We start from the raw sequence: 12605 nt of genomic DNA, 5'->3' as shown, positions 1-12605 counted from the left end.
AAAGAATGAGATTTGAGCGGGGAATATGATTGGGAGAAAAAGAGAAGAGGGAAAGGATGTGCGGAGGGGAGAGGGGAAGTCGAGTGTGGCAATGGGTAGCAGGATAGAAAGGAAAAGGTAAAGGGGCGGAGAAGGGTTGGGCGGGGGACAGGTGGAAGGAGAATCGGGCAGTGGTGATGAAGGGGAAGGAAGAAAACGCGAGGGGACGGCAGCGCAGGTCGAGGAGTCGCCGAACGAGCGCGGCCAGGATCGTTCAGAAAGGAGAGGGTGCTGCGGTGCCTACTTGGCTGGTGGTGCAGCAGTGCCATCGTCTTTAGTCGCCATTTCCCGCAAAGCAAGCAGGTGTGCGGCCATGTTTTTGTGGGGTGTTTTTTGGAAGTGGAGTATTTGAGATGGAGCACTTATGAAGAGGGCGTTGAGCAGAAGGACCAATAGAGATTTTGTTCTTTGCACATCTAGAGGCTCACCTCCGTCGGCGCGACGACGGCCCGTTGGCAAACATTCCCCCTAAACTGTACATGCATTCGTACATCGCCTGGACAGTATTCGCCCCGAGCGCGAACACAGTCGGCCCCTGGCGGCGGCGGGACGAACCGCTCCTAGTGTGGATGGCGCTCTCGCGTCGTCTGCTTTTTCACGTTGCGTGCGGCGCAAGACGCGTGCTGCACATGACAAAACAACCAACATGTGTGCTCGTTTGGCAGTAAGCAATGACATAGTTACCTCTGCTGGAGCATTTCCTCTAGAAACGCAATAATCAGCGGCCGTTGCGGGTTAATGGGCTGGTTTAATTCCACGAAACATCTTCGCCCTGGTCACCGCTTGAAGTGTGACACGTGTTATAAACATTGCTTCCACACATTGCACTTTTCTTATTGTTGAGTGCAGTCGTCTGCCGTTTCGGGAACGTCGAAGGGTGCTTTTTGAAGGTGGCGTGGTGATTATTTAAAGGATAAAAGTTTAGTACGCGAAACGGGTAAGAAGCGGCAAGACCTGTGCACACGCGTGCAAATTCCACACCCTTGTAAAATTGCGCCGTGTCCTTATAGAAAGAAGAAACAAACAAAAACATTTACACTGCACACGACCCGTGCGCTATCGCCCATACATTACCGGACACGTATTTTACACCCGCAAGCGCCTGTGTGATCGTGTCCTTCCCGTACCTTTTCTAAAATAAATACCATTTTCGGACAGCGTTGTTTATACTGAGGAGGAGGAATAAACATTTACTCAACTGTATCGAGTTGCTAATTTTACGTATTATTTAGAATACGTTTCTATGGATGCGCAAGAGTCTCTAGCGGGGGTTTTTCGGTAAAATTATGCAGTTGTGAGTTTTCGTCTGTCATGTGGCATTTCGTGTGTCATTTTCATATATATCATTTTCAAATCCGACATGAATCACCTTGACCTGAAACGTGTCTCACTCAGCATAACCAAATGCCTAATATGGTCACGTCTTAACCTCTTGAGGTGCACCTAAAGAGAAAAAGCGTAATATAATGCACGTTATTGCCCACATGTGTGAGGGGTGTGTGCCATGACTCGCTGTTTTTTTTTTAATTTTTTCCCACAATGCTTGCTTTCAATACAATTTTGAAAAAGGCGAGCCACAATTCATGGACAATCCCGGACCAAAGGGGGATTAATCTATTTTGATAATACGTACTGCTTTTTCCCCGGTACGGAACACGGCGCCTAGTGTAGTTTCGATTGGATTGTAAGTAATACTGATAACCAAAGTTTGGCTTTTCGCGTTACATGCGTTCTCTTCTCGCTGCTCTTGCAACGTTGGCAGAACCCCTAACCCCCCCCCCCCCCCCCACTTCCCGAAAAAGAACTAAATGCACAGAATTTCATTTTTTAACCAATCCTCAAGAATTAAATGCCAAGACAAAGGCGATATTCAGTTTACAAAACAATATAGTTACCGGGAACCCGTTGCGCTGATTCGCAACGAGAGCTAAAAAGGAAATGTTTTACTACATCTGCAACAGCGCAACTTCATTTATTGCCATCTTTAGGGTTCGAAAGCTACCTTATACGCAAGAATGCAAACACATCTCGCTGTTGCAGGCACCTGTTAGATTTTAAAAGGAACGCAAATGGTCAACAGAGCAGCCGTAACAGAAAATTTGTGCTCACTGTGAGGTCCCAGAAGCTAGGTTTGCACACTGTAAACCTGCTTGTCACTTTGCGAAAACCTAGATAAACATGAGATGTGGATTGTACTGCGTGCGTTGACAATTCAATTCGCAAGTTCACTTGCGACGAAAGCCGTAAATAAGTGATCCGAAACCGTTATTCATCAAACCTTCCTTCAGAGTCGTTAAAATTTCATTTAAAAGACCCGTTAGAGCGGTTACATTTATATATCTGCGCTGATCAAAATTCAGTAACTTTATGTTGCCGTTTGAACACACAAAAATATCGTAAGCTCTTAGAAAGAATTTCGGGGCAGTTAAGTAGTGTTGCCATTTCAGGGCATCCCGCAAATGCAAGAATGCGTCATGCTACCAGTGAAAGCGATTGAGACTGCCGTTGTAAACTGAATTTCAGAGATCGAGGCTTCCTGATTTGTTTCTATTTATGCCTTTATTGAAGGCTCAAAGCCATAGTCTGGAAAGATCGAGCTTGCTACGAGCCACAGCGTACAAGTTCATTGTCACAATTACGGCCATTCTGAGATTCCCGTGGAGTCGTCGCTTTTTTTGGCGTAGTAATGAAAGCTGACTGCCGCTTCCATGCTAGACATTTAACGTTGAGGAACCGAACTACAGCATACCACTCTTGTTTGCACCTTTCGTGCGCACATACAGCGGGAAAAAGGCACGAAGCGTGCCCACCGTGTGCATTCTTAGGGACCGCTCAGCGGAGCATCTACACTAGCAGCGCGACGCTGTCGCCACCTACATGTCGAGCTCGCGGCGAATAGCTGGCTCTTTTGATAGCGTGAAGAGGCAATGCTTTGCGGGCCCTCGAGTGCCAAATGTTGTGTGCGTGGCGTGGGTAGCTGCGGTTACACTCTTTCTGCGACACGCAGTCTGCGTGTGTGGTAGCAGAGGTTACCAACGCGTCAACTCCGGTAGAAGGACGTCTCGTCAAAGCACTGCGAAAGGGCTAGAGGCTTCGGTAATGTTTTGAGGGGGGGGAAGTTAATACCTCTTGATGATGATGACCATGGAATTTGTGGTTCTGTATATCAGAGTCAGTTAGGGGGCTGTGGATTTTTTTACAAAGGTCAGTCCTGGCTTTTGCAACTGAATCTTTTATTCGTAACCATTTAAGTAACCCTTCTATCCACTTCAAACATTTTACATAATGCATTAATTAGGTCTATCAATTATTTGTTTGCGGAAAAGCAATTGTGCCCTCTGGGCGTAACCGTAAACGCAGTTACAATCTCCTCCACGCGGGATGCCATCGATATCGGGAATAAAATAAAAGAAACTCATTTATCCCCATTACATTCAGCAAAGTCCTTTGGATAGTACAATGTCACTAAAAACTTATGAGAATAAAAGATACAAGCAAAATACGGAATAAAATAATAGTTAGCCCTTACAGACTTCACGTGTGACCTAGAGAATAGACCCTCATGTTTTGAACCACTGCAACAAGTTTTTCTTTTTTGTCGTTGTTCTTACTTCCCGAATTGTGGCAAGACCGGGGGAACGGGGGCTGCGCCCTTACTACAGCTCCTCCGGTCCGCCCTCAAATCGAGCCCCTTGAAGCGGCGCTAACTCTGCTTTCCTTTATCCTGACAGGTTCGTCAACCAGCAGACCGTCCGCGGCAGGGTCACCTTTCGATTCTCAGTCAAGAACGAGTTGGGCCAGGTCGACGTAATTGCCCCCAGTGCGAGCCCCAAAGAGGTGAGCAGCCATCTCTTCGCGCGCGAAAACGCAATCGAGCGCACAGCTACTCGTAAACGCTTCGCTCGAGTAACGGCGAACAAACAGAGCCTTTATTGGCTGCCATTGGGTTTAATACCAGTGGGCACAGGGTTAGTTCAACAAAATTGAATACGCAAGGTTGCTAGCATGCAACCGGAAATCGCTTCAGGGACATGAACCATTTTCTCCAGGAAATAGAGGGCATGGCTCTGCCGGACGGTGCATTTCCCGTAACATTGGATGTGGCCTCCCTTTATACAAACATTCCGCACAGCGATGGCATAAATGTCCTCATTCAGTCGTACAACAAGCACCGCGAAGCCGACTCTCCCAGCCAGAGGGTTATTGAGGTATTAACGTGTCTCGTATTAACGCGTCTCGTATTAACGCGTCTCATATTGACGTGTCTCGTCTCAACATTTTTAAATTTGAAAACAAATATTTTCTACAAGCAAGTGGCACTGCGATGGGAACAAAAATGGCACCAAATTATGCCTCCATATTCATGCACAATATTACCGAAAAAATACATTTCTTCGCACGAGCCCAGCACCTGCTTTTTGGCGACATGGCTCACAGAAATTGAGTTTCATCTTCACGCAGCTGGAAGTGGGCGACGCCACGTTCTTGCTGCGGCGTGAGGACGTGGTAAACAGACTGGGCGCTAAGTTCGCCGGGCTGTTCCACACCCGCGCGCGGCTCGTGGTCGAGGCCGTCGTCACCGAGGAAGCCACGGGAGCCGCGGAGACAGCGCGCAGCGACAACGCCGTCTTCACCACCACGCCCTTCGTCATCTCGGCGGCACGAAGCGAGACTAGCTTCAAACCGGGAGCCAAGTTCTACGTCATGGTGAGTCTTCGCATCCGCGGTCCACATGCTGCTTGATGTGTTGTGAAGCACATCCTTGGTGTGGGTCACAGAGCGAGAATACGTATAGGAGGCGAAATGGCCCATTGCGGCTGGCGTGGGTGAACGACCAGATAATGTCAACGCGGACCACAAAGCTTCGTAGCTGCGACGGCGAAAGAGACGGTAGCGGCACCCATAGGTCGGCATACTCACTCGTGAGTACAATCATTTGCACTCATTTGTACTAAAACTCACGAGTGAGTATGGTGGCACAGACACAGACAAAAAAGTGAGTGTGCTGATAAGTGAGCACAGGCCCATGAAAAAATTAAGAACGATGACGAGTGAGTGCAGAGCGAGTAAATGTACTCACGAGTACAGTACTCGGGAGTACAGTAGTCGCGCGTACTGTACTCGCGCGTACTGTACTCTTGAGTAAACTACTCGCAGGTACTGCACTCACGAGTACACGCGCTCGAGAGTAGTACTCATGACTACTGTACTCGCGAGTAGAAACCGATCAGTTTAGTCACGCCCTTTAAGCGCGATGTGCGAGTGCAAGTCTCACGCACTTCTTTCAGCTCTGCTCTTACGCGCAGCTTTGTTGTGATTTTTCGATACACTGATCTGCATAGCTCTGGTAAGATAACGCCCCCACCGGAGTCTCTCTTCGCGTCGCTTCCCACCACATATGTGGCGGGAGACGTTTGCGTCCGCAGACATATTCTCACTACTACACATGGTGGCGGCGTACAGGGTGTTCAAAACGGAGCCTTAAAGGAGTACTGACACGAACTTTCAAAGCTGAGATAACTATGTAAAACGTTTCCTTTTTATCAGGAGATATCTCCCAGCAAGTTTCAACAGCAACCGTTCAGCGAAACATATTTAAAATCCATTTTAATCTTCGCCCGCACGAGAAAGCCCAGAGCGGGCCGACGTGACATCATCTGCTACATGCCCCAAACTGCCGACGTCGGGGCTCCCGTGACGAAGCTGACGCGCTGGCTGTGGTTGGCGCGCGCTGCTCGGGCGTGTGTACACGTCATGGTTTTGGGACTGACGTCATGCTGCCCGGGCCTGTGGGGACGGCGAAAACCTCGGCCGGTCTGGGCGCGCGCGTGCGCTCGCTCGCGCGCGCTTCCAGAGAGGCAGCGATACGGCAAGAATGGTGACGTCATGTTATACATGCTGTCATGGCGGCCGCTCGGCGTTTTTCAGTCGAAACCGAAACTGGCACGAATAAACGACGCCGTAAATGAATGTTTGCGCTGCGCTTGACCGTCTAATCTGTCATTCTATGATTAGTGGGCTGGTAGGCACGCATAGCAGCGAAAAAAACGTAACATAAAAATTTCGTGTCAGTACTCCTTTAACGTTTTCTTAAAATTAGGCACTGGGACGCAAGCGAGCACCACCTGTGCAAATAAGTTATGTGGCCAAGTACACAAAAGTGACATGTAATTATCAATCAATCAGTCAATCAATCAATCTGTTTATTTGACATCCACACACTTACAGATGTCGGGAGCACGGACAGAGTCAATAAAGCGGCTTGGTTCTTTGTAGGGTTTCACGCACTTACGCAACGCAGGCAATGAGGCATGCCGGAGTGGAGGACTCCGGATTAATTTTGACCACCTTGGTATCCTTAACGTGTGCCGAAATCTCGTACACACGGGCGTTTTTGCTTTTCGCCTTCATCAGAAAAGCGGCCGCCGCGGCCGGGAATCGAACCCACGACCTCGTGCTCAGCAGCGCAACGCCTTAGCTACTGATCCACCACGGCGGGTAGGTCATCTAAAAAGTGTTCATTCCAATTGTAATGTAGACTGCGCAGGTATAAAATCGCATTTATACAGTATAATGAGCTATCAATACCGCAGCAGCATCGTGTTTAGGAGCGTAAAACGCAAACACAAATGCAGCCGCCCAAGAGTACGCTAATGCTGACAGCCTACAGGGAAAAAACACAAAATAATAAGACATGACATCTAATGAAACGAAATATACTGACATCACGCAGTTCGAAATACAGCAAAATAAATGCGGTTGACCCCTCTTTCATAAGAATCGGCAAAACCCGAAAGTGAAAGGGGCCTTCACAGGAGCAGTTGAATGTTAAACGAATTTCCTTCTTGTGCGAAGGGTTCGCTTGGCCTGACCCCGTTATACACGCAAGAAACAAAATATGCCAGGATATACGTAGCGTGAGCGGAGGTTCAGGTGGTTATTCTTAGGTTTCCTGGTTGCCTAGGATGAGCTGATTATCATGCTTACAGCAGCTAAAGCGATTTCCAATCCAATCCAATCCAGTCCAGTCCAGTCCAGTCACTGCTTCTCGCACATGCGCAGCACGGCTGTCTAGGAGCCACGCGAAACGGCTATCACGCCGCTCCGGCGCAGCGTCAGACTTGGCTACTGCGCAATCGAGACGCACAGCTAGGCACGCGCCGGTACCAGTGCGTCTGCCGCGGCTATCACTTCACTCCTCTGGAATGCGCAGACCGGCGAATGTGCATACCCAATGCGAAGAGAGTTTATTCTCTCTCCATCTCTCTACACACCCGCGTAGAGTTTCTCACTAACCATAGAGGAAGGAAAGCATGAAGAAAAGCTAGGAGATGGCATGACGTCACGCAGCTAGCCTTCGCAAGCCCACCGCCGTTGAAGCCGCTCCCTCCGCCGTTTCCCTTTCTCAAGCCGCCGGAGTCGGCCCAGCAAGTGACCTCCATAGTCGGCTGGGCCGGCGGCGGCGGCGGTCTCCGACTCCACCGCATCTCTCGTGTTTGGTTGGCGGTAGCTTTTCCCCGTCCTTCCTGTATTCGTCTGCTCGGCGATCTCATGCCCGCGTGCGTGCGGGCGGGAGTGCCTTGAACGTGCGAAAAACCAAAGCCGTGGAAAAAAAAAGAAAAAAACATCATTAGCAGGCTTCGCGACAACGGGCCGCAGAGTAGTTTCGAGCAGACGAAATTGAAGAGCGCGCAGCGGCCCACAAACCCCACCGCGCACTCTCACACAGCGGCGCGGTCGGATCACGTGGTGCAGTGACGCCCTCGGCCGACTTCGATTTTACTTTTTATGCATGGGCTTCACGTTTCTCCGGTGGCGCCGTCTCCTAAATTTTTCTTCCTCCATGTCACTAACTCACCTATAGTTCATCTCACAAGCTAGCTGCAGCACTGTGGAGGCTACATTGTTGTCCCCCTCAGGGCGCCTAACTCACCGCGAAGGAAGCGACAAAAGGCGCCGGGGCCGTGCGGTGCCACTTGCCGAGAGGGGAGAAGGGAGTGTCATTTCAGGACCCCCTTCACGGCGGATTAGGCGCCCTCAGTGGGCGCACTATTGATAACAATGTAGCCTCCACAGTGCTGCAGCTAGCTTGTGAGATGAACTATAGAGTGGAATCTGGCGCTAGCGTCAACGTGATTCGGCGAAGGCGCTCTACGCCTCCATGAGTGCCGCCATTGTGTGTGGTTCGGCCGGAAGTTCGGCGTGGCATGGCCGGCAACGACTTTGTGGCTACGCAAATTGAGTATTTCTTTAAAGGGACCCTGCAACACTCTTTAAGCAGTGCAAGTAAACCTGCGCGACGGTTAAATTACACTGCCAGGAATACCTGAGCCAAATATTACACGTGCACGTGAAGCGGTGAGCGCGCAAATCGATGTGAAAGACGCGGAAAAACCAACCGCTCTCTCTTCAGTTGTCCTCATTATGCAACCCCTGGCATGGCCTAAGGGAAGTCACATAGGCCATGGCTGCCCGGTCGGCTGTCACTGGTCAACTTCGCGGCTAGATTCTCCCATTTCCGTCGTCGTCATCGCTGTGTACGAACCTCTTCTATGCCTGAACCTGTCAGCACAGTTTTACCGTTTCTTTTGTGTTTTGAGTGCGCGCGGAGCTTGAGTGATGAGCTCAATACTTCCCTTTCAACGGGACCACTCGACTACAAACGCTTATTGCTTCAAAAACGCCCTACCAGCCCGAGCGTGCACTTGCGAGCAGGCACCCATGCCTGCTTTTGTGTGGCACCAGACCGGAAATAGGCCCCTCCGCGTTGCGGAGAAAAGGAGAAAACTACCCGGCATGTGATATATCGAAGGCCGCCGAAAAGAACGCCGCGAGCCGCCCCCCTCTCCGGGAGAGAGCGCGCAGCTTTCGTCGCGTTGTCCGCGGTCGAGTTGAGAGGGAACGATTATGCGCGATTTGTCATCGCGCGTAGTTTCGTTAATTCTGAACGGATTTTCATAGTTCTTGCGGGAGGAGATTTCTGGGACAATAGACTTTATCCCAAATACATTACTAGTAGTTGATGGTAAGTGTTGCAGAGTCGCTTAAAAATATTGCTGCCAAAAGTGCCGCTGTTAACAAATTTTACTTTGTATAAAATGATGTGTTACAGTGCTTGAATCAAAGTACTGAATTTGAAGTCTAGAAAGAAAAACAAAAAAAGAGTCCTTCTCATGGCTCACGCCGCCAGATACAGCGGGCGTTCCCGGATATATTTTTAAATTATTACACACTCCAAACAGGATGAGGTTTTCTTTGGTTTCTTGTGATATTAAGCTGATAAAAATATTTAGGTTGTCCTAAACTGTGTTCTTCCTCCCTTTCAACACAGTATCATTATCGTATTCTACGCGTTTTGGCAGGCGAAGCAGATGCAACATAGCGATGCAAGAATGACGCAATCGCGTCGTATTTATTTGCTTTGTCCAGGCAGATATAAATAAACTTAGAGGCGGAGCCTATTACCGCAAGTAAGTCTTCAAGCACGCGCAAAAGCATTATGAAATTTCATGAATGCATTAAATGGCAAATAAATACTGGCTTGCCGAGTAGCTATGTATGTTGCCTCATTGCGCCTGGCCAATGCAGTGCATGCTTCAAGGAGTAAGTAAACGCAGCGGCGGCGACGAGCGATGCGAAAATCGTAACTGAATGTGTGCAGAAAACGGATGGTGTGGCTTAGATGTGTATACGTAGATGTAGCTTATTTTGTGGCTGTAGTGTGGGCGGCGGCGGCAAGCGGTATGATGCGGTATATAACAGACCGCTAGGACCCTCGCTCGCTTTTTGCTGGCCAGAAGCAGCCCACAAGGGAGCGGCAGCGGCGATACAGTGAACTGCAGCGACGAGCGACGACGACAGAGGACATTGGCGGCAGTGTATTATTTTTTTTTTCGCTTGTCGCTGTCACCCAGTGCACTCTGCTGTTGTACCTTTTGAGTTACGTTTTCGGCGTCGCTTGTCGCCGTCACTGCATGTGGTCACCCCTTCGTCTTAAGAAACTCGCCGCTAACGCGAGCACATGCGTTAAGTGCTAATCACGCTGTTATTTAGACATATCTGTGATAGCCATTGCATCCCAGAAAGTGCATCCCGAAAACGGAAAAGCATACCGAAAACTAACAAGCACTTCCGAGCCGAGAAGCCTAATCCATAGCCCTTTGTATTAGCCACTTGCTGCCAATCTGATTAGAACACTACCCACAATTCCCATGTCGGCGTGAGATCGCAGCGACACTTTCCGCTCTAGTAGGTGATATTGAGAAACTCTATGCACACCCGTACTCAAACTGGATGGGATTTCAATTCAACGAAATCCAGGCCAATCCAAGCCAATCCAATCCAAGCTAAGCCAATCCAAGCGAATCCGATCCGATCCAAACCAATTCAATGCTCCTCGCGCTTGCGCAGAACGGCCCTTCACGGCCCACGCGAAAATGCTCAACCTCGGCCAGTGTAGCTTACGCTCCAAAACAGGGGAGGATGCCTCAATTCACGCGCGTCCCCCGTGCACGAAGGCGCCTAGGGTGCCTGGATGTTTAGGGTGCCTGGAACATCCAGGCACCCTGAAGGCGCCGGCATCGAGGCGCCAACTGGCGGCGCTCATTATCGTCATGATGCGCTTCTCTACACAGGGCGCACCATCTGGACATGAGGCGCGTTCATAGCATTGCTCACGTCTCGGTTCGTAGCGCAGTGGGTAGAGCGCCACGTACCTACCGTTGCGGCCAGAGAGTCGTAAGATCGAAACCGGGCGCCGCCACGTCAATGGCACTTTTCTGGCGACGTCACTTCCGTGACGGATATCACGTCACCAAAACCTTTGTGTAGCCGGGCATAAAACACTTTCGTGTTAATATGTAGCAAGACCAACACGGAACAAAAATTGCAAATCACTGGTTATGCAAGTTTAGTAACCAGTAACCATGGTTCTGCATGGTTAGTAACCATGGTTCTGCATGACGCGTAATATGGCTGTGACTGTGGGGTGTTAAGTTTGCTATCTGTAAAAAAGAACTGCATCTTTTTCTTTCTTTGTGATACTGTTTAGTTAGTGTTTCATTATATAAATGTGTAACAGGAGTTGTGTTCATGCTATCAAAAAGTGGTCCTATGTGCGCATCATACGTCGAGATTGCTATTGCTCGCACCGCTTTCTTCTGTAGTAAATAGAGTTTGCTAATGTTAGCATTTGTTGTGTTGCCCTACACAAGTAAGCAGTAGTTAAGGTGGGAGAAAAAAGGGAGTTGTAAATCAAAAGCTTGATTTTTTGGGGTAAGGAAAATGGCGTAAGCAGAACTTGGAAGTTCAACAACCACAATTTCAACGTGTTTGTTCCAGTTCATGTGCTCTTCAAAGTAAACACCGAGACTTTTAAAGTGAGACGCAATACTCACAGGAGATCTTCCAATGTGCAAGCCACCATCAATGCAGGCTTTCGCATTTTTTGGTCGAAATAGCACAACTTTAGTTTTTGTTGTGGTGATTTGTAACGCATAGATTGTGCCCCAGACATTTAGCGTTGCTAACAAATCGTTCTCATCGCGCATCAATTGTGCAGGGTCCTTTTCCTTAAAGAATAACGTAGTGTCGTCAGCGTAGATAACGAATTTTGAAGAGGCGGAGATATTGACGTTGTCATTTATGTAGATTATAAACAGTAATGTCCCGAGGATACTTCCCTGGGGGACTCCTGAAGGTTTACTAGCAGATATTGAATTATCAATAATAACAGCCAGGCTCCGAAACTGCAGATAGCTACGTGGCAGATCTAACAATACACCCCTGAAACCACAATATTCAAGTTTTGTGAACAACGTTACATGGTTAATCTGGTCGAAAGCTTTTGAAAAGTGTACAAACACCACTAGTGTTTGCAACTTATTTTCAAACGACGTTAAAATTAACTCTTTGTGCCAGTAACGCTGATTCCGTCGAAGACCCTTTCCTAAATCCAAATTGTGAATCGGTAATTATACGACGTTTTTCGCAGAGTGTGGTCATTCTTCCAGTAATTATTTTTCAAGGCCTTTAGAAAACGCAGGTAAGATGGATATGGGTCTGTAAATAAGTCATTTTTATCGCCACCTTTAAATATTACGTTTACTTTAGCCATTTTCATACGTGTTGGAGAAACGCCGTTTTAAAATGCAAGATCATGAACATGTGCAAGGGCAGGGCTGATTATATCTAGCGTGTACACGCAGCTCGTACTTGCACGTCATCGTGATCACATGATCTGTTATTGCGTAATGTACGAAACACTACCAGATTTCAGCGCTACTTGTAGGTGTTCAGAATGCACTTTTGCAATTTCTGGCTGCCATATATTCGACGATATGAGGGGCCTGAGTGCTGTTTACAGTATTTAAAAAGTAATTATTAAAATCATCTGCTTGCTGCGTTCCATAGGTTAAGTTACCACTTAGCATTAGCTCTGTGCTTTTCGTCAACTCTTGTTGCCTGCCAAGCAGGGGGTTTAGTTTTTGCCATGAAACATCCGTTCGTTCCAGTGCTTCCTCGTTAAAAATGTTGAGAAAGTAGTTTCCTTTAGCCTGTCTAAGACA

General features: G+C 48.5%; 1 protein-coding gene across 1 annotated transcript in view; it reads left to right on the top strand.

Annotated features, from left to right (window-relative positions):
- LOC144160994 (venom factor-like) overlaps positions 1-12605 on the top strand; it is a 267369-nt gene that overhangs the window by 61489 nt on the left and 193275 nt on the right. Inside the window, exons 8-9 of the mRNA XM_077692061.1 lie at positions 3771-3876; positions 4501-4746. Of these exons, the coding sequence (XP_077548187.1) occupies positions 3771-3876; positions 4501-4746 (352 nt within the window). The remainder of the gene's footprint in view (positions 1-3770; positions 3877-4500; positions 4747-12605) is intronic.

Source organism: Haemaphysalis longicornis, unplaced genomic scaffold, assembly GCF_048455015.1.
Source record: "Haemaphysalis longicornis isolate Haplotype H1 unplaced genomic scaffold, Haemaphysalis longicornis Haplotype H1 scaffold_11, whole genome shotgun sequence".
NCBI lineage: Eukaryota > Metazoa > Arthropoda > Arachnida > Ixodida > Ixodidae > Haemaphysalis > Haemaphysalis longicornis.
Note: the sequence above shows the minus strand (reverse complement) of the source record. Positions and strands in the feature narration are given on the sequence as shown.